Here is a 22,881-nt window from a genome sequence, read left to right on the forward strand (position 1 = left end):
TTATATATATATATCATACGAATATACAATAATTGATTACTTCGATGTCAGAGCCGGTCCATGTCCCAACCACTAATAACAAATCAAGTTCATTCAATACGAATTTCATAATTTGATATGATTAGTTTGGGTAGATCCAATGGTGGTTGCAACAAGGATTCTGCACACTGAAAGACAAACACAACGAAAAACATATCATACAATGCATAAGCAGCCAGATGGATGATAGAAGGTTCTGTAAGTGGACCGAGGTGATATCCATAAGAAGCACCAAAGCCTTTCATTATCAGCTTTTTTGTCATCTTGCCCCTACTTTGAAGTGCAATTATGTTTTTACCCTTATTTTTTGAACTTTATGATTTTATCCTCAACTATTCACAAGTTAATGTGTTTTGACCATTGACTAGGGGCAAAATCACAATGACTTGTGAATAGTTGAGGGCAAAATCACAAAGTTAGAAAACTGAGGGTAAAAACACAATTGTACTTCAAAGTAGGGGCAAGATCACCGATGTTCCAAGAAACTAAGGTTTTTAGCTCTTGTCGTATCAGCACGATGTTGCTGACTTGCTGTACGTCGTTTGAAAGATTGGACGAGAGTGCTTGATAGCGACTCATAGTCATAGCTCAAGATTTGCCATTTGGACGTCCTAAAACAAACTACGTACTAATTTGCCATTTGGACGTCCTAAAACAAACTACGTACTAATTTGCCATTTGGACGTGACAGCTGCTGAAACTTTAGCATGCGATAATTTGCTGACTATGAGTTCTGAACCGTTCAGTTAAGAGTACTCTACCATGCAACATGTGGGAAGCGGCAGGGGTCCCAATCCTTATATATCCGCACCATTTGCTTATGAGGAGCTCTGAAGAGCTTTGCCACTTCATAGCTAGACACACAGATGGAGGTGCAGGTGTCTGAAGCTCTTCTTTGTGGTGTCTTTACTCTTGCTCTGGGAATATTTCTTCACTTCATCTACAGGTGGAGGATCCCTCCTTGCAACGGGAGACTTCCTCCTGGTTCTTTGGGCTTACCTATTGTTGGTGAATCATTCCAGTTCTTCAAGTCAAGTCCTTCTTTGGACATCACGGACTTTTATAAGCTGAGGTTGAAAAGGTGAAGGAATCAATCATCCCAGCTCAGTTCTTTTGTATGTACATATATGTTACTATACACGGTAGATGAGTAACTGAATGAGTTTAATTTTTATCATTGGTAGAAAACTAGCCTTTAGTCCCGGTTGGTAGGGAGCAAATCTCCCAAAAATCCATCCGAGATAAACCAATCGAGACAAAAGGGGGGTCTTTAGTCCCGGGTCCTTCAACCGGGAGTAAAGCTCCCCTTTAGTCCTGGTTAGGGCCTGCCGCACCAGGCGCGGGATAGGGCCCTTTACTCTCGGTTGGTTTTACCAACCGGGGCTAAAGGGAAGCCCTTTAATCCTGGTAGGGTTTTCCAACCAGGACTAAATTCCTCCTTGAAGTTTCAGGTGCGCGCCATGCAGGCGCCTGCACGGTGCCTGTAATTTCATGCATCACATACGTACCCCTTTAGTTAAACTTTAGTAGTTAAGACTTTTTTATAATGAAATAAAACTAGTATTTAAACGAATCAAACTAGTATTTATACAATTCTCAGTATATATATAATTCTTAACATACTATACAAATCTTAGCGTATTATACAAATTAAACTATCTACAATCTTACCGTCGAGGTGTTGCTCGGAGTGTCTAAATTTCATCCATCGTAATAAAATTTTCTTTGTGAATTTACCACCTCGTCCACCAGGAATCCAATGAGACCTTCACATTGCCGCCACTCTTTCCTTCTTCAAGAGTCCATGTTGAATATTTAACATCTATAATTTGGAAACATGTGAATTTTACACGAACAATTATATTTGAGGTAGAAAATAATTAACTATTTATAGTTTTATTTTATGTACTTTATAGTTGTGCGGCGGTGTCTTTCCTTTGGATCCCACAAAACTGTGCATGTGCTCACAGACGTAGTAGCCACATAGATTATTCCCGGGTTCCTATCTTAAGCACTTTAGTGGGAAAAAAATAAGTTACGAAATATTCGTGTTATAGAATGTACACAATGTGCAGACTTCATACGTACCGGGAAGTCTATGTTCCATGTAAGTTTTTCTTTGAATGGACCTTTGTGTGTCCTGATGAATTGTCTCTGTGGATTAAATAATGAATGATATAGTGTTAGGTGAAAATTTAGAAAACAAACTTTTGCATAAGATAAAGGTCCAGAATTATTACAAGCCTAGCATGTCTTGCATGTCTTAGTACCCCACCAGATCTTTCCTCAACAAATTGAAGATAGTGACGTGGCTTCTTTTAGGCTCAATTATAATGAGGATCCAGGGGAAGATGTGTATGTAAATGTTCATATATATTAGAGCTAACTAACATTAATCAGGTAAGGAAAAAGAAAATGAAAGTAGACGGTATGCACACACTTACTTGAAGTTGTATGGAAGTAGTATGAAATCCTTGAATTTTTGTTTGTCTAGAAAATTGTATATTTCCACCAAGGTTTTGTTCGGCACATCTTGTATCTGTTTTTGGTTAACTACGAATGGATCTATGAAGCCAACATGGAGGTACGCTTCTCGTCGGTACGTCTGAATTAGCATCCTACATAAAATGGAAGACGAAGTTAGTACAGTGACGCACGCAAAAAAATAATGATATGAGCTAAAATTTACATGTAGATAAACGGACACTTACAGAACTCAGGCGCTGACCAAAGAGACGTCCAGGGCATCATGATGGTACGCTTCGTATATATCCTTGAATTCTAGTCACAGGACTTTCTCGCCTTCGCCGTAAAAATCTATCGGTTTTACCTTAAGGCCAAACATCTCCCTCAAGTCGGCGGGCACCTTCATGTACCATTGATATAATTCGTACGTCTTTGTTGATAGGTTCCATTCCAACTCAGGCCTTACCAGAGACTTGCTTAGCTCAAAGGTCCTTCTCGGTTCAACTGGCGGTGTAGCTGGCAGCTCAACTTGCCCTAGACATTCATCAAGTCCCACACCTGTTTCTTCCATGAATTGCAATACTTGTGCTTGTTGATCCAAGGGCATCGCTACTATCTTTTAAGCATCTTTTTCTGGTAGATGCCCCAGGTCGGGGACAGCACCACTAGAAGATGACTTTCCTTTCCTTTTTTTACCTCTGATCAGCCTTGACTAATGCCCGTTCGTAGTTCGATAGTAGTGGTACCCTTTTATAGCTCCTTCTTGCATCCTGATAAAAAAATTAATTCTCTTCGATCTACTGGCAGTGGCTCCATCTCCTTTGCCTTTTTTTTCTTTAGCCTATTTCTTGAACCACTCCCTGGCCTCTACTTGGATTTTGGCCCAGCGTTCCGCATGAGTCATTGCCTCCGAGTGTTCCTCATGAGTCACTTCAGGCTTCTTTGTTTCTTCTTTCTCTATCTTGGCTTGGGAGGCACTAGTCGTGACTTCTTAAGTGGTGCTGCAGGTTCCTTGCTTGGGGGTGCTCTTAGTCCTGACGACGGTGATTGGGGAGGGGTGTTGTTGTCATCGTCGTCGCTCCCACCACCAGGATGTGGTGGAAATGGAGACCTTGGTCGAGCAGGAAGTGACAGTCCTGGAGCAGGTTGTGCTGGAGATGATGGTCTTGAGCATCGAGGAGATGGTCGCTGCTGGGGATCTGCGGGGAGTGGTCTTGAGCTCTGAGGAGATGCCTTCGTGCTGGGGATGATGATGTAGCATTTACGCCATAGAATGATCCCGTGAAGCACATCTCCTAGTGTCCTTTCCCCATCACCTCCTGGGAGGTTGAGCTCTAGGCCTTCATATTGGCTATCAGCAAGCTGCTCTAGGCCGATGCTGGCATATCAAGGTGGAATCTCCATGCCATGGCTTGTCTACCCTGGCAGGGTTGGTAAGGCACTCCCGTACGTCACTTGTATATATAGCAGAAATAAAGAAGTTATTAAACTCTGATCCCAAGGTGTGTATCGATTGAGAAGATTGCATAAATATTATGTATAAGTATACCTTAATGGTGAGGTTGCTGACCGGTGTATGTAGCTCACATGAGGTGCATTGCGTGATGGCATCCACAGTGAACCATTGCTCGTCCACGGGTAATCTTGGCGTTTGTGGATCAAGGAGCCCTGTAGAAGCACAGCTACTCCCAAGGCATTGAGAAGGGCTAGTGAGGTTTGGATCTGGCAGTGCTCCAGATTGGGCCAACTCTGCAACTACATGGGCCACTCGACGATTGATTTCCTACTACATTCTTACTTCTTGTGAATGCACTTTGGATTCTAGCATGTGCTGCCAGCTCTCCTCGATCTGTTCCTTTCTTCGCTTGCGGCTTCTGTACAAGGCGTTGTTGCCTCGGAAAGCAAACTTCCATGGAACGACCCCGAACCCTCAGCAACGTCCTGGGTGCTCGGAATTCCAGAGGGCCAATGTGAGCTCATCATTCTCTCGGTCCACCTTCAACCTCCCAGCCTTAGCATCTTCAATGTTCTTGATAAGCCTTTTGGCCTTCTGACGTATTGTCTCATTGAAGATCAGTGTCCCATCCTCTTGGCTCGGGAAGCCTCCATGAGCGTAATACCAATTTTTTGATCGATCAGGCCATTCAATAGTTGCTGGTACGATACCCCGATCGATCTGGTCTTGTTCCATCTTCTTCCATCTGGGAATTGTTGTGCCATAACCACCTCACCCTAGACGATGATGGTACTCCTTCTGACCAGAATTTGTAGTGTTGGTCTGGACCTTTTTCACACCATCTTCACTCCTCTTGTATTTGACAAATGCCTCCTAGTGGTCCCTCAACTTTGGCCACACATCAAAATCCAGAGTTCAGCCCTTCTTAAAGTAGTTGGCATCCAACATCTTCTTGAATGTTTGGAATTGTGTGGCCATATTCTTTAGCGTCCACGCTTTCACATCCTTTTCAATATATCCTTCGGGAAACGTGAAATGTCTTGACATCTTCCCACAACATATTCTTTTCTGTATTCGGGAGTGCGTATGGATTAGTTCCTTTGCCCTTCTATTCCCTGATGCTGATGGGCACGTTGTCCCTTACGATTGCCCCAATTTGACTCACGTACTTCTTTCCCACTTTTTTGGGAGCAACCGGCCTGCCCTCTTCTGTGACTTCCATGATGACAAGCCTCCCATCCATCACCCTTGTACGACCTCGGGGCTTCTTACGGTTCATCGATCTAGAAGGCTAAAAGTTCAAGATTCATTAATTAGTACATAGTAATAACGAATAAGACACTATAGATGGGGTAAAACAATGGAAATGATATATACATCGTCGGAACCTTCCGCCACAGTAAGGTTTTGCTGGGGCTCGAGCTCTTCATTGATATCGCCGGAACCTTTCACCACGGCAAGGTTTTGTTGGGGCTCGGGCTCTTCATTGCCATCGCCGGACATGTTGAGGAACATGTCGTTACCCTCTTCATTGGTGTACGTTGTGGGAAGGTTGGAGCCACTAGTATTTCTACTAAATTTCTTCTAATTTCTAAGTATTTCTACTAAATTTCTATAAATTTCTAGTAATTTGTAAGAATTTCTACCAAATTTCTACTAATTTCTACTAATTTTCAAAGCATTTGTACTAAATCATGGTAATTGCTAAAAGTTATACAAAAATATACGATGCATTTGAACTAAATTATACTAATTTCCTACTAATTATAGTAATTTCCTACTGAGTTTCAACTAATAATAGTAATTTCCTATTGATTTTTTACTAATCTACTGATTTTCTACAAATTTCTATTGATTTTCTAACTAAAAAATAAAAAAGAGCCCTTGCGTCAACAAGCCAGTGGCTTTGCATCAGCAAGGGCCCCGCCGCACGTGCGGGAGCGAGGGCCAGTGGGGGTTAGGCGGTGGTGACGGGGGGAGGGGGCCATACGGCGGTCGGGGTGGCGGGATGACGGTGGCTGGGGCGACGGAGTCGTAATGCGCGGGACGAGGAGGGGGGGCGGCGGATGCCGGCGGCGGCAAGGACGGAGCAAGGTGGCGGCGATGATGGTAGAGGCCGACGGCGATGACGGGGACAGAGGTGGCGACGAGGATGGAGGTGGTGACGAGGCGGCATGACGGAGGCGGCGGCGACGAGGGGGCGAGATGGAGGAGGCGGCGGTCCGGGCGCAGGCGAGGTGGCCGGGGCGGCGAGCGACGGCTTCAGGTGCAACGGGCGACGAGGAGAATGGTGGCTGGCGATGGAGCAGGCGGACGGGCGCGGATCTTGGTAGTGGTGAAAATTTGCCCAAGTGTTGAAGGGTGCAGCTTGTAATTGAACCCGGGACTAATGGGAGATTTTGTCGCGGGTGCGAATAGCAACTGGGACAAAAGGCGCCCCCTTTTATCCCGGTTTGAAACTGGAACCGGGATAAAAGGGTATTTTTCGGGGCCTTATCCCATTTTTCATCTCCCGCCTGTTTTTTGGAAATGGATTTTATTTATGTTTTCACTGGATTTCAGGATCAAAAAGTAAAAACTTTACATATTTCGAACATGCAAAAATATATTAAATTAGCAAGTACGGAGTTTCTTCTTTGGATGGCAAGATGCTTGGGTCAACTTGAATAGCGAATGGAGGCATGCCATCGAACTGATCATAATCATATGATTAGTCTGTTTTGTCATCGACTCCCCTGATTTTTCTTTTACCTGGAAAAACTATGTGGCGCTTTGGCTCCCATGGCTCTTCTGGATTTCTCTTTGCTAGACATGTCCTTCGCATAGAAAACCTGATGCATATCGTTGGCAAGTATGATTCATCACTGTATCCAATCTTGCTCCGGTCCACTATTGTCATTCCATACTGATCTTTGGTTACACTAGTTAGCTTCACCCATTTGCAACGAAACAGAGGGATGTACAGCTTCACCCCTTTTGTCCCGAGCCAACTTTAAACCGGGATAAAAGGGGACGCATGGAAGGTGAGTTCTCTACTAGTCTATGCTGCCGACGAGTTAATTAGTACGTATTCGTTTTGACAAGGTAAATATAATCCACATAAATCGAGTAAACTAAATAATCTCTATATATACAATGCATTATCACAAAGCATCTCTTAGCCACCCACGATCTTTTACTAATTTTGCATGGGCATAAAATGGCTAGCATCATAAAAAAAACCTTCAACCTTCCATATCATACAAAATAAAACATGTGGCAACCGCTAAGAAAGTGGCCATGAGACTGCGAACATGGACTGTTGGAAAGGTGATGGCCTTTTGGTCCCATGGCAAATAGAACTCTTTTACAATACACAATACTACTACTTAGTGGTATATAGTATATATAAGAACTAACTGTTCATTATTATGGATAATTTAGTTATTATTACATTGTAAAAAGTGATATTTCAAATGGAATGGTCTCTTAAACTTTATGCTAGTGTCAAAAATAAAATTATAGTAATACCATTTGTGTTTTTTTACCATAATATCCTTATACTACCTATACTACTCATGTATCCTACCCATACCATAGGTGAAGGTTACAATAGTATACAATTAATCTTGACCGTCGGATGTTTTTATGCTAGCTCTTTTCGAACACTAATATAGGCTAGTATTATGTAGAGTAAAAGAGCTCGCCAAATAACACAAACAGACCTCCAGAGAAAAACGTGTATGCAGGTGCAAGTCGGCAAAGGTTTTGTTTATCTTATTTTCTGATAGATGCAGATAGCCATGTCGCAGTCGTCCCTAGGCATGGGCCACTGCTGAAAAAAACAATCAAAAAGTCCCATATGGTGTCATTCATTTTCAAGCAGAAGTCATTGTTTTTAGTGATCAATAGTTGTTATGCAGTATTATTGCAGTTTGGCTGAACCAACAACCCTTGTAAAATGGTGAAACCAAAACCCCTGGCCATTTCCATTATCTTTACGGTGGTGTTAGTAGGGATGCAAGTTATATATATTTTGGGTCATTGCATTGGGTCGATCTAAATGAACTAGAATGGCATTCCACATAAATAATTTGGGAGGATAAATAAACTAGAGTGGCATGTCATCATAATTAATCAGCTGACCTAGAAAACACTATTGGGTACCCACTGCATCCCTAGATGTTACGGAGAAGTAACGCTAATTTCTACACTTCTCAGCCCTACAATTATCATTCTTTTTATTGTTTTGTCCTTATCAAAGAGTGTAAACTAGCAGGAACAAGAATAAGAAACTATTAGATATTGAGATGGTTAGCTTACCTTATTTTTTTCATCATAATGTATTTTTAAGAATATTATCATAATGTATTCAGTTTACCGCTGGCCAAGCATTTTTTTAACAATACACAACAACAAAAGATATGGAATATTAATTACTAGAGTCATCACCACTTTCACAGGTATGGCCCTCTTTTCAAGACCAGCTTATTGGGGAAGCATGTAATTGTCTCCATGGACACGGAAGTCAACCGTTTTATATTCAGGCACGAAGATAAGCTGTTCAGGACATGGTACCCTAACACGGTGAAGAGCATATTTGGCAAGAAAACCATGAGAGATATAGAATCCATTCACAAGTACGTGCGAAGCATCGGAGGTCCCGTCTTTGCTCCCAAAAATCTGAAGGAAGCGTTCATATTTGAAATGGAGAAAACCATCACAGAGTCCCTTAGAAGATGGGCTACTAATCCTAGCATCGAGGTGAAGCAGTCTCTGAGAAATGTAAGTTTCTTACTTACAACATTTTTCCTAAAAGAAACATGCGTGGCTACTGGCTCTTTGGAGTTACGTAATCCTTCTTACTTGAAATCAAATGTGCAGCATCAACAATCAAAAGAACAGTACTGGGGAACAAAACTGTACAACTGGTTCTAAATTGAGTTCATATATTGGAAACGGTTTATATAACTGATTTTGGAAACGGTTTTTGAACCCATAATCACTCCTGATTGTTGTCTCAAAACTATAGGGGTGCATACAGAATCACTATCACGTAGTTTTTGGACATCCTAGGTACTCATAGAACATAGATGATTACACATGGTTACAAACCAAAATTAATATGCAAATAATCTGAACAGTGATGATGGCATCTTTGCATGATATGAACTCTTTCTTTTGCTTGGTGGCCTTGCAGTCATTAGGCTCTTCTCTTTTGATGACTTGATCACCATGTCGGTTGTGGCAAGCTGCAAAATAAGCTTCACCTCTTGTATCCTTTGTAACAACAAGCTCCTTTGAAGCCATTGACATGTGCATGGCATTCTTCCTATGTGGCAAAATCTCCAGTTTGGTGGCCACAAAAATTAACATACCAAGTCATAATGGCAATCCTAAATATGTAAAATGATAAATATGTAAAATGATACAGTAAAAACAAATGAGATAAAGCACATAATTGTGAGCACAATATCTGAATGTAAAGTAATCATATAGGCAATGGAGTCCGCTCAGCAACAATAGAACGGAAATTCTTATGGCCGCCGAGAAACTGATTTCAATTTCATTTCCAGACAGCCACGCTCGGCTGGACCTTTTGCACACATCGGGCCAGGCTCAGCACCGAGTACAGGCAACCAAACTCACGAAACCTGCATCCCACGAGCCAAGCCAAACCAAATGTAGTGAACCAAACATGCCCTTAGTGCACATGCGTGGGGACATGTGAGTACATTATCTATGAACTAGTAGTCTACTTTTATCTCTTTTATGCTGATTTAGGCATCTTTATAGCTAGGTGATTAGACACTATTGGGGTCACCATTTCGCAAAAATTTGGATCCAAGAAGTAACTCAAAAACAAAGCATTATAGTTGATTGGACATTAATTAACTGCATTTGGAAAGGTTTGTTTTTCAACTCCCCTCTCATATAGGAAATAGGGGCCTATTGCCTTGTCACATAGTAGCATTTCCAATCTAGTTAAAACAAAGTCATGTAGCTCTTCTTTGGAAAACATTTTCAAAAAATTAATTTCCATGAAAACCTGTATTTAAAAGAATATTTGATTTTATTAGGCGGTGAAGCTCCATTGCATTGGTCTTCCTCTAGTTTGTATCTTTGTCATTCAGCTAATCTAAATCTCAATTCAATTTATTAACTGTGTAAACAGAATAATCATTTCTTATTTTTAACTGCCGCAGATGATGTTTGATCTTATAATCAAGAAGCTTGTTGGCTTCGAGCCCAATAGCACAGGGTCCAAGGAGTTGAGAAAAAATATTGAATTATTCTTCAAGGGCGTGATATCCTTCCCACTTCTGGTTCCGGGGACAAATTTTTATCAAGCCATGCAGGTGTGTGCATACGGTGTCACAGTATAATTTATCAGATTTACTACTCCTCAAATGTTTGATTTTTAACTATCTCGCAATTACCTAAACTTTGTACTAGAACTTTCAATTGGGGATGGGGATTCGGGGTTAGGGTTTCGGGGTAGGGTGGTTACCTCCATGTCTGGCTGTAGAAGAAATTCCGAGGTAGCTCGCCTGCTGGTTTTGAAGGCGGAAGAGACGGCAGCGGAGCAGAGGCAGCAAAGGACCCCAAGTAGGCGGTGGAGGCAGTGGGGGCGTCTAGGCAAAACGGGTTAGCGTTAAGTGGTGGAGGAGGGTGGATGCGGACGCGGTAGAGGCCGCCGGAGCAGGACGGGTGGTGGTCGCAGCAGGGGCATGGCATCGCGCAAGAGGAAGATGAAGTAGAAGCTATTACGTCATGTGCACCAAATAAGAAGACAAGAAGAAAGGGGTGCGGATCCTGGCCGTTGGATCTATATCCAACGGCCACAAGCAGTGATTGGAAAGAAAAACAACTTTTGCATCGATTGATAATGAAACACATCCATAATTTTAGGTTCGTTGTTTCTACTAACACCCGGTTCAAATTTGGATGCCCCAATAGTGTCCCATGAGCGCAGGTGCACACGTTTAGTACCACCTTACTAGTTGAATAAGAGTGGAGCCAACTTATAAGCTTCTATCCCCCAGCTATAGCACCTTTGTGCTAAACATTTTACACGAAGCGATGACGAAAGTGTAAGTAGGGTGCTATGTATATACGTGCCCGCTCCTTGGAAGGTTTGGGTCGTGCGGCTTTGGATGATGGAGTGTTACAAGTCGTATTAGAGCCGACCTCCCGGTTGCGTGTACGGGTTAGTGTGTGGGTATATGGTGCATGGCGCGTGTGGGCTCAGAGTGGACACACAGCATGGCATATGGCGCCGACACTGGATGCACAGTCGTGCGCTAAGAGAGAACGTTCCTGGACCTTCGCCCAAGTGCGAGTGAGTTGGACCGACAAGGACGTTAGGGGTCCATGAACGCAAGTGCGCATGTTTAGTACCACCTTCCTAGTTGAGCAATGGTGGAGCCAATATAAGCCTTTGTCCCCTAGCCATAGCACCTTTGGGTTAACCCTTTTACATAAAGCGAGGATGAAAGTGTAAGCAGGATGCTATATGTATATGTGCCCACCCTCGAAAGGGTTGGACGGTGCGGCTTTGGATGATGGGGTGTTACATATTGTCAAAACCCTTACAAATTATATGTCAAATCAAATTCCTATCTCAGATTGTGCATCGTGATCATCTCCACGAGAGCTACGCAACAGTGCAGAATATTGCACTCCAATTTGTGTTTCGACTACTAAAACCTGCCAAGCCGCCTTTCAAAATTGGCCTGGCTGATTCTGTCCGGTCAGGATTGTCAACACAAACTAATTTACTATATAACGAAACTCGACTTAACAAGGCTGGCTACAAATAATCTTTTCTAAAAAGATGATGTTGGCTTTTTATTTCTGAAAGCCAACAATAGCTTTTAGAAGATATTTTTAACTTTCCAGGCTCAAAAAAGCTACAAGAAACTCAAAAAATTGAACTTTACATCTTTCCATATAAACTCATCTCATATGGGCTTCTATCTTCTTGGAAGCTGCAAGAGAAGTTCTCTATTTGTTTAAGCTTCTAACTTTCGCTTCTAACTTTCACGCTGAGAAGCTGCCCAAAAACTCAAACAAACTGGTTGTTGGTGCAAATCTAGGACCAACACACGAAAAGCACTCGAACATGCAACGTGAAGAGGGGCTCCTTGCTACTCCTCTACACAGGTCAGTCAGACTAGTTTCACTGGGGAACCCGAGAAGCCAATGAACGCCTGCCCGGAAGGGACCCCGTTGGGGCAGGCGCACCACGTACCTTGGGTTGTCCTAGGCTCAGCAGGCTAACTAGGGCGTCTCCTCATGCTATGGAGATAGGATATGAACATCACATGGGGTTGGAAAACTAGGGAAAAGAGGAAGAAAGGTAAAAAGATAAAAGATAAATTTGATAATTCGATTGGGATGCTCTCAATCAGCTGTAGCCCTTTAAATTTATAGGGTGGGGAGGTCTTGCCCCATTAGGAGTCGAAACCCTAATGAATTCCTTGTCAAAATACAACTCCTAACTTATACTACACAAACCAAACCGGTTTGATCGTCCTGGGAAACCAGCCTGACCAGTTTTCCTAGGTTCCGGGGACAAATTGAGCGTTCTACATATGTATTTTGATCTACTCGACGAGAGCTACGCAATGGTGAAGTCCAATTTTCATTTTGAGAACTTTGGTCTAACCGGTCTGACCGATGGGGAGACTAGCTCAGAGACCTGATCATCCAGCTCTGCCAATTTTGACCTCGAACACATGCCCCACTATTTTATGGCAAAGCTTGCATGCCAAAAAACATTCTCAATTATCCAAATTGTCTAAAGATGATGATAAACAATACATCGCCGATATGATGGTTTTTTTTGTGGATGCTAATGTAGCCGAAACAAAATCCTAGCAAGTACAACATGTATGAAACTACTATTTTAGCTTTGAGCATCTCATCATATCTAATAGCAGAAATCTTGATCTGGCCATGGCGGTCAATTTGCATTTGAGGACTTTGGTCCAATCGGTCTGACCGGTGGGGAGACCGGTTCAGAGACGTGATCGTCCAGCTCTGCCAATTTTGACCTCGAACATAGGCCAAATCAACTAAGTTCTGGCAATAAGCTGAGCCTGCAGAATGGAGCAGATTGTTTAGATGGCATGAGCAAAAATTAAGTGTTTTTAAGAAAAAGGGCCCTTAAGTTTTGCCACTGCCCAGCCTTCATTGGTGGCCATAAATAAGCTGACTCCACCTTGGCGCAACCAAATAAAAAAATCGCAGAGCTCCAGAATCAAACTTAGGACCAGGAGGATCAAACCTTGTGGCGCTCCTACTGAGCTAACGCTCACGAACGAAAACTAAGTTTGTCCATGATATTTATCTCAGACAATTTAAATTTTAATTTTAGCGAAAAATATTAGAAAATCATCATTGTAGTGTCGTATGTATTAACTTTTCCCTTGATCTTTTGCATACCAAGGGAAGGAAACACGTGCAAAAAATCCTAAAAGATTTGTTGAAACAAAGGACTACTGCACCACAAAAAAAGTACGGTGACTTTTTGGACGTAGTTCTGGATGAACTACAGAGTGGACGAGCATTACTGGATGAGAATTTTCTGGTGGATACCGTTGCTGGATTCATTTTCGCTGGTGTTGCATTAACACCAACAACACTCACTGCAGGCATGAAGTTCCTCACAGACAGTCCAAATGTAGTGGAAGCACTCTCGGTTAGTGTTTCTCGCTGAAGTTTTAAATAATAACACTGCTTTGTGTTGCGGTACTTTTACACGTATAAATAATTCTACTCAGATACTAGTACATTTACCGACGGATTTTATAAACATCATCAAGAAATATTATCCATTCCCTTTTGCAGGAGGAGCATGATACAATACTCAAAAATCGAGATGAAACTCAACCTACAATCACATGGGAGGAGTTCAAGACCATGAAATTCACTGATCAGGTAAAATTATTTGGAACACTAGTGTATCCAGTACGGTGCTAACATCAACTAGTATTTTCATGCAATAATCAAAAGGTGATGTGTTCCTATCAAATAAAGTAGATGTTACATGCATCTTGCCTTTTAGGAGGTAAGACTTGAAACAAATTTCAGACCTCACTACTACAAAAATGGTATGTAAGAGCAGCATTTTCAATTCTTCGGAAATTCAATTTTTAGTGTTTCACGACAAGGAATTTACTCCTACAAACACAGAGTTGAGGCATTGTAAATTAATTAGGACCAGATTAACTAGAGAACTATATGAAGTATCAGAAGACTTTACTGTGATGAACAATGTGTAGGAACAAATATTTGAATTTCAATTGTTTATTGTTTTACAACGAGGAATTACTCCAACACACACAGAGTTGAAGCTGCAAATTAATTAGGACCAGTTTAACTAAAGAGATACTAAAGATGCATCGTAAGACTTCACTGTGATGAACTAGCAAATAAAAATATTAAATAGTAATGCTCAATGTTCAAAAACAGGGGTTTAGTCCGATCAGGTTCTTGTGTGCGTTTTTTCTTGATAAGTAAGAGTAATGCTATTGGTTTACATCCCTCATCCTAGTTCAAGGTGGAGTGATGTCCTGTAATTTGGACCTTTATTCTCTCTTAATCAAAGATACGCAGCTCTCCTGCGTGTTCGAGAAAAAGTAATGCTCAATGATCTTCTTTATGAACTAAACGCGTTATTATAGCAGGCGCTGTCAAATTTAGTGTGTGGTTAGTTGAAACTTAATGTTAAGATAAACACAATTGGCATTTTTCCTGTGTGTCATAGTTTTTTATATTTGCATGGGCATGTTCAACTCTTAGCTTCAGCACAGTATCTTTTTTAGCAAAACTGATATTTTTTTTTTTTGTATCTGAAGGTTATTAATGAGATACTTCGCTTGAGTAGCAATGGCCCTGGGATTATTAGGCAGGCCTTGAAGGATGTACAATATAATGGTACATGTATCTAATCTTCTATGATTATAAATTCATTATGGTCGTCATTACCAAAACCCAACTTCAAGACTGGCTGAAATTTTTCGGCAGGGACCAACTTAACATTATGTAATGCTGACAAGAATTTATTTCTAATCATGTAAATTTATGATGCAGGCTATACGATTCCAGCTGGATGGGTTGTCATGATCAGTCCCATGTCAGTTCATCTAAATCCTGACATTTTTGAAGATCCACTCACCTTTAATCCATGGAGGTGGCAGGTTATTACTGAAAACACTAGACTAAACTACCTTAATCATTAAAATGAGTTTCAGACTTAAATACAAGATTCAAGGATTTTCACTAACATGTTTGTATCACAAAAATATACCTGTATATTATCATATAGAAATGTGCAAATGTAAAAAGAACAGTTCGAAAACATAGGCTTCATCGCAGCCTAAATTGCACTTATATCACAAGCATACACACAAATTACAGAAGAACCATAGTATTGATGTAATGATCATGCATGGTGATAGAGGAAATAAATGCTAAATATTTTTATTCCATTCAATGATTTCGAGTTATGTTTACATATTTTTTTTTTTGCTACATTCTCCTTAAAGCTAGAATAATCAGCATCCAAATAGGCCTAATTATTCTCCATCGTGTCTTCCCATGATACAATATAATGCACTCATTTAATGTGCATGAGAAATTGACTATATTATTTTAAATCAGGTGAAGTATGCTGCAAAAATGTGAATCAATTTATGATGAGCACATGTTAAATCAATTTGAGCGTGCATCAATGAACTAAAAAACTTGCAGGAAGAAAATGCAAATTCACTAATGAAGCACTTCATGCCATTTGGAGACGGAAAAAGGCACTGCATGGGTGCCAACTTCACTAAGTTTCAGATTGCAATGTTCCTTCACACCTTGGTGACCAAATACAGGTACATAATAATAAGTTCATATGTTTACATAATACATTTTCTTACAAGCTACTAGTTCAATGAAATGTGTACTAATGCATAGAAAGCCCAGTATGATATTAAAAGGAATCTTTTATATATATCAACGAGTATGCTCAGAACGTTTGTTCTATTATTGCATATATTTGCGCAATGTATTTTATACATGTTTGTTTTTGGAGTACTCAGATGGAAGGAGATCAAAAGAGGTGAAACGTTCCGTATTGCAGATCTTGCATTCCCACAAGACTATCACATTAAACTGCTCCCTAGGTCCTGATAATAATATAATTGAGATGCTGAGTACATGTCCTCTCTGCCTCCTTGGGTAAACACAATATGTGCCAATATTGTGGTTTTAGCAACAAGTGTGTTGTGTGTGAGAACAGATAAAATTTATCTTTATCAGTGTGTGATAACTGATAAGTATGTGAATATTGCTGTTGGCCCGTGTAGACCTCCGTTTAATTTTTGTTCCTAACAAAGGTTTGTAGGAAATTAAAACAACTACTCACCTCAACTATATAAGTGACAGTACATGAGGGTCAAATGGAAGGAAAACTACGGTCAGTTTGCTCTCCTCGTGGAGGGGTTGGACGGGGCTTCGACTAGTCCCTCATGCGTCATCATGGCCACTACCGACGAGTTCCTCCGCCCCTAGCACGAATCGACCTTTAATTTGCCTCCCTAAGTCGTCGAGGCAGCAGCAAATTGTCGTCTCACAGTGCACATGGACTCGATTCTGGGAACTAGTCCATCAACCCGTGCTCCTGCACGTGCTAATGTTTTTAGAAGCTATTATATTCGAAAATTCTTTAGAAATTAAACTTGTAGCTAATAATCAAAATTGATTACCTAATACTCTCTTATTTTTTTAATACATCAACATAATACTTATATAGATATGTACCTATCTTTGTCCAGTTGTGATTGATTTTTAATTAATAATTACTCTATGCACTTTTTCATCCATATTCATACTTTTTCCATTTTGTATCGCACCTCCAATCCTCCATACATTATGTTTAGCATACAAATCAATATTTTTCATTGATTCCTCACATACATGTATAAATGGTCTAAATGGTGACACTCATCATATGTATATACTTTAACTTAGTATTTTTATATTAATAATAACATAAATAGGTAATTTAGAATTATATATTAGTTTATTTTTGACATTTCTGTATGATGCACATGAAGATAATTAGATTAAGATTTAGATGTTTAATTTAGGTTATTTTTAATAACAACTTACGTGGGTAATATAGATTAAATTTTAGAATGACATTTTAAGTTATGCTTTATAATGATATGTAATAGTAAATTGGACGAAGATTATAGGATTACTTTAGATTATTTTTTATAATAGCTGAGCTCGGTAATTAAGATATAGGTTTAGAGCTCATTTTTGAATATTTTCACAATGATAGTGATGAAAATATAATAGATCAATGGCTATGATTATTAGAGTTTACATGATTGGTGTTTGATGTTTTGATTTTTATGAGAATTTGTCTCTTTTTTTCTAGCTTGTCTCATGGGAACTAATGCGGTGTCTCCAATGGAAAAAAATGGGACTACATTGCTAAAAAATATTACCATAAGCTACCTCTCGTTTGTTAAATATTCAAACACAATAGATATATATTATTATCTTCATCCAATTGTGATAGATTTTAGTTAGTAATTACTCTATAATATTTTCATCCACATTTTTAATCTTTAACTTTTCACTTTGCATCGCAGGTATGCGCTTGAATTTATTTAATGAACCCTAAGTTTGTGATACAATTTTAACATAGAAATATATATTCTCATCACTTCCTCTATATCTTTATAAATGGTGACACATCATGTGTATAGACCTTAATTATTATATCATATACCAATAGTGCAAGATATAGACGATTTAGAATCATATATTGCTGTATATTTTTAATTAAGGTTATTTGATTCAAACGTAGGGTTATCATGTTATTTTTAATAATGGCATGTGTGGGTAATATAGATGCAAATTTAACGGGTTACTTTAAGTTTTTAAGTAATAGCGGTGGGCAATTTGGTTGCAAATTAGGGGGTTATTTTAAATATTATTTATAATGGTATAAGTGGGTAATTTTGATGAAGATTAAGGGGTTATTTTAGTTTATTTTATATAATAGCGGAGGTGGGTAATTTATATATAGATTTAGGAGGTTACTTTAGGCTACTTTCATAATAGCATAGGTGGGTAATTTTTTAGAAAACATAATAGATCTAATGGCTATGATGATTTGAATCTATCAATCGATGGTCGGATGTTTTGCTTTTTTGTGAGAATTTCTAGAGTTTCTCTCTTTTTCTAAAGTGTCCACCTAGGAATCCTAGGTGACTTCAAAAGGAGCCTCCAATTAGTAATAGTGAGATAAGGAGATCACGGCAGGAAAAGGTCAACAAGCCTTGTGCAACAGACATATATAGTTGGTATCCTCCAGTACCGGCCGCTAACCCCTGTGCTACCGAGGATTGCAATTTTGCAAGCTCATCGGCAAAACAGTCGCCTGGTTTACGCTAGTACCTCAAGCTACGAGTCCAAACCTATTAATCCCGTACAGATTATTGTTACTATGCTTTGTGATAAACATAGTGCCAACGTCCTCGCGATGAACACTGTGTACAAGTATTTAGAGTCAAATTAATATCTATCTATGTCCCCAACTACTAAAATAATTTAATTTTTAGTTTTTGATCGGTATTTAGGGCCTGTTTGGGAGCACTCCACTCCAGAAAAACCAGCTCCACTCCACCAGCTCCACACTTTCCTAGCTCCACTCCACCAACTCCAAAAAAATTATGGAGCTGTTGCACGTGTTTGGCTGATGGCAGTGCTCCAGCTCCAAAAACATGAGCACTTGTTGTGAATGGTCTAGTTTACCCTTTGTGAACGGACCCACATGTCATACTCTTCTATTTTCTCCTCTCTTCTTCCTCTCTCTCCTCTCCTCTTCTCTTCTCAGTTTTAAACAGTGCTACATATATTACAAGAAATTATCATGCGAAATGCAGAACAATCTTGCTCATCAATCGGAAATGTAGAACAATCTTGATCATCAATCAGAAATGACGACGAGAACCAATCACAACTCAAACACCATCTCATCTACACGAGCAAGCAATTCATCTTTCTTCCTGTTTGCAAATCGCAAGAGCAGCAGCACGGAGTCATCTACACGAGCAAGCAAGTCATCACACCTTGGACATGATCTTGACGATGCAGAAGCTGTAGATGAAGATGAAGGCCGTCACACCTAGGATCTCGAACACGTTCATCGTGGCAGCAGGGATCTCCAGCTTCCAGAGGGAACCGTCCATGGCCTGCGCCTGCTCAATGAACACGGATGACATCTGCGAGTAGGAGGTGGAGAAGAGGATGCTGCAGAGCCATATCGGAGCCAGCCGCAGGATGCACTTGAGTTCTTCCACTTGAGTGACCGTGCAGAGGCTCCATGGGCCCTCCTGCTGGTGGTGACCACCCGCCGGCAGCGGCTCCACTTGAGTAACAACCACTGCCTTGTCCAGGGACCTGAATTCCGGCGTCCTGCAGCCCATACGCACCGCCGCGGGGGAGGTCGCCGGCCTACGCCCCAGCGGCGCGGCGCGCAGCGGGCGGGGGCGGCGCGCGGGTGGGACGGGGCGACGGGAGGATTGTTTTTGTTTCGTTTCGCGAACCGGTATTGTGTAAGGAGTGGCAATGGTGGGTAAATACCCACCAACTCCACGAAGAGGTTTGTACAGGGGGTTTTTGGAGCACCTCTTGAGGTACTCCAAAAAAACGTGGATCTACCCCCTACTCCACCTTTTTCCTGGAGCCGGAGTTGCTGGAGCTAGACGCGTTTGGCTGCGAAATTTTTGGAGTTGGTGGAGTAGAGCAATTTTTCATGGAGTGGAGTGCTCCCAAACACCCTCTTAGTATGATTAGTTTGGGCAGATCCGCTGATGGTTGCAATAAGGATTCTGCACACGACAAGACAAACCCACGTTAACGGACACAGGCTTGTCAATGTCGTTGAGCAACATTTTACCAGCTGATGAAAGCACTGGTACGTTTGAACGGGACGAGTGTATGGCAATATATGCATACCTAAAGGGCCCTAATCCAAACCTATGTTTCTCACTTCTTCGGTGCACTATATATGAAGCGCTTTAGCAGTATGCTAGAGATCATGTGTCAAAATCTGTAACTCAGGCATTCTCATAAATATAAGGTGGGATTGTTGTTGTAGCCATAATGACGTATCGAAAGGTTTGCAAGGACCCATACTGGCCGGTGTTGCGGTATAGATACAAGCTTCGGCTAAACCTCGTCAACAAAAAATTATTTGTGATCTTACAACTTCATCGGTAGTCCAACAATTCCTTCCCTACGGCGAGCACTGGAGGCTCCAGTGCTCCTGCGCCGGATCCTCGTCAAGGTTCTAGGATTCGAAATGTGAAAAATTTCGATCCTGACCGAGATGGGTGAATTTCGGACCGGGATTCAGTTGTTTGACCGGTCAACAAATTCATTTTTATATGAAATTTGGCTACAATTAGATGGAGATTTAGGAATTGAGTACTCCCAGAGAAGATAGTGGGAGAGAACTGGGGAGATATTGTGAGGAGCTTAGGAGAAAGATGGCGAAAACATGATGTTTCTGCGTTCATTCGGTTGTTACAAAATTCAAGAGGCTAAAAGAGTTATATAAATAAAGTTTATTCATATCTTTATAGCTAGAAGGGTATATGGGGCTGTATAGATCTTAATGATGGTAGAAAAATTCTACTTTATTCGAATTTTTGATCATTTCAATTTCGTTTCGGTCCTAACCGAAATGGGTGAATTTCAGTGAAATCCGGTCATTTCGGACCGAATCCCAGAACCATGATCCTCGTGACCGAGCTCCTCGGCGCGCGTCGCGTCGCGGCGTTCCGGCGGATCTGGCAGGACGAGGCGGCGCGCCTCCTCTCGTCGCTCGCATCGTCATCCTCCCCTCCGGCGGGCCAGCCCGTCAACGTCGTCGAGCTGCTCGCGGAGTTCATCGCCGACTCGTCGGTGCGCGCCATATTCGGCAACAGGCTTACGGACCGGGCGGCGTTCCTGAGCATGAGGAAGGAAGGGACGGAGTTCTCATCGCTCTTCAAGCTCCGCGACCTCTTCCTGTTGTCGCGGCTCGTGCGGATGCTGCCACGGAGCGGCAAGGTGGAGCGGCACTGGCGGGAGGTGTCCCGGCTCATCGGAGACATCCTCCGGCTCCACGAGGAGAGGAGGGCCGCCGCCGGAGATGGAGGCGGTGACCAGGACATGATCGACGTGCTGCTAAGGATACAAAAGGAGAGCGGCATGCGAGTTTATCTCACCCCAGGAGTCATCAAGTCTGTTGTGATGGAGAATTTGCCCTGGGATTGATTTCGCGGAAGCAAACATCGAGATTGCTTTGGCTAGCCTTCTATACCATTTTGATTTTGATACTACCTCCGTTCCTTTTTAAATGACGTTTTAGCCTATTTCCAGTACAAAATTCCTGTCCGAAACGACAAACATTCACGAACGGCGGTAGTATGACAGAAGGCTTTGGGATTGCAGCTAATAAGAGGAAGGCCGACCTTCTCTTACACCCAATTCCCCGTATACCACTTGTATATGAATAGAACTTGATAACTTATGAATATACTACATAGTACTACTACGTATAAGTGCTTCAATTCCTGCATGCCATGTCACTTTAATTAGCTTACACCAATTATAAATGTTTTATGACTTATTTGAGCGAATAATTTCTTTCACGATCTACCTAAAACTAAATCACTCATTGTTGTACTTATGGTGCAATTTACAACTGCAGGTTGTCCTTTTTCTTAAGGACGCTATATTGATACAGATGCTCATATAAGAAAAAATGATTATATTTAAGTTGTATTGATAATAAACACTAATTTTGTTTTCCTTTGTTAGACAATTAAACTTATCATTTGGAACGGATCATAGCCCCGGCCCATAGCTGAGTACTGACAAGTCAAATGAGACAAGGATATGATGGATCTTTCATACAAGCTGCACCGATAGATTCCAACTCGCTCCTGCAGGGAATAGCTTATATTGAGAAAAGAGTAGCTCAGTGACAAAATTGACCAAAATGTAAAAGCTCAGAGATACCTCCAAAGTATATTTCTGACTCTATATACTGCATTACTCATAGATGACTTTTCTTTGCTGAAGAAAGTCAACTTTTTAGCTTGCTAAACGTTTTGTACCATTTATGCAGTGTGGTGCAACTTTTTGCCAGCTTGTGCTTAGCACCTAGCTGCTCAAGATTCCAATGAGCATGGTATCTGACTCGTCGTACTCACCAACATAACTTGTTTAAAACCTACGAATAAAATTCTTCAGAGTTGATTAGGTCATGTGCCCCAACCACTTCAAATAAATCAAGTTCACTAAAAATGAATTAGCTAGCAATGTGATATGATAGTTTGGGTAGATCCAATAATGGTTCCCATAAGGATTCCACATACTACAATACAAACCTCCTTATGATGCGCATGCGCATGTGAATAGAATGTATAAACAAGCAATGGGGTGGAATTGACTAATCATATCACCAGCATGTTTGTTGACCCAGGCCAGCTTGTGAGGCGTTCTCCAAATACGACTCGTTGTCACCAAAGTATTTTGGAGCCAGGTATCTGTTCATGCCCCCATGTTCCTTGCTTTCCATGCATGGTTTGGTTGCTTAATTTAATTGCCATGCATGGTTCCACCATTGAAAAAACAAAAGCATCTCCGTGTACTTTCTGCCACCCATTTTTTTGTGCTTTTGACCATATTACTGTGCTTCCTGCAGCCTTTTTTAAGCACTTTAGAACATAATTTGTTGGAAAATTAGACAACTTTCCGAAATAGATTTATCATAGCAAGAATAAAACCTAACATGCAAATCTCTAACATACTAGGCAATAGCAAGCACGACTTTATATTCTCAGAAAACATGCTAAAATAACATATCAGATCAC

At 41.1% G+C, this 22,881-nt stretch overlaps 1 protein-coding gene across 1 annotated transcript; it reads left to right on the forward strand.

Annotated features, from left to right (window-relative positions):
* Positions 1-905: 905 nt before the first annotated feature.
* LOC105914976 (cytochrome P450 87A3) lies at positions 906-16,126 on the forward strand. Its single transcript, XM_012848228.1, has 9 exons — positions 906-1,120; positions 8,404-8,725; positions 10,147-10,299; positions 13,395-13,646; positions 13,796-13,885; positions 14,806-14,884; positions 15,041-15,147; positions 15,701-15,828; positions 16,036-16,126. The coding sequence occupies exons 1-9, from the start codon at positions 906-908 to the stop codon at positions 16,124-16,126; spliced, it is 1,437 nt and encodes a 478-aa protein (XP_012703682.1).
* Positions 16,127-22,881: the final 6,755 nt, after the last annotated feature.

Source organism: Setaria italica, chromosome VIII (assembly GCF_000263155.2).
Source record: "Setaria italica strain Yugu1 chromosome VIII, Setaria_italica_v2.0, whole genome shotgun sequence".
Lineage (NCBI taxonomy): Eukaryota > Viridiplantae > Streptophyta > Magnoliopsida > Poales > Poaceae > Setaria > Setaria italica.

Coding starts and splice junctions, on each gene's coding strand:
- LOC105914976 (XM_012848228.1), top strand. CDS start 906: ATGGAGGTGCAGGTGTCTGAAGCTCTTCTTTGTGGTGTCTTTACTCTT. Junction 13,647..13,795: donor ATGTAGTGGAAGCACTCTCG/GTTAGTGTTTCT, acceptor TCCCTTTTGCAG/GAGGAGCATGATACAATACT. Junction 13,886..14,805: donor CCATGAAATTCACTGATCAG/GTAAAATTATTT, acceptor TTGTATCTGAAG/GTTATTAATGAGATACTTCG.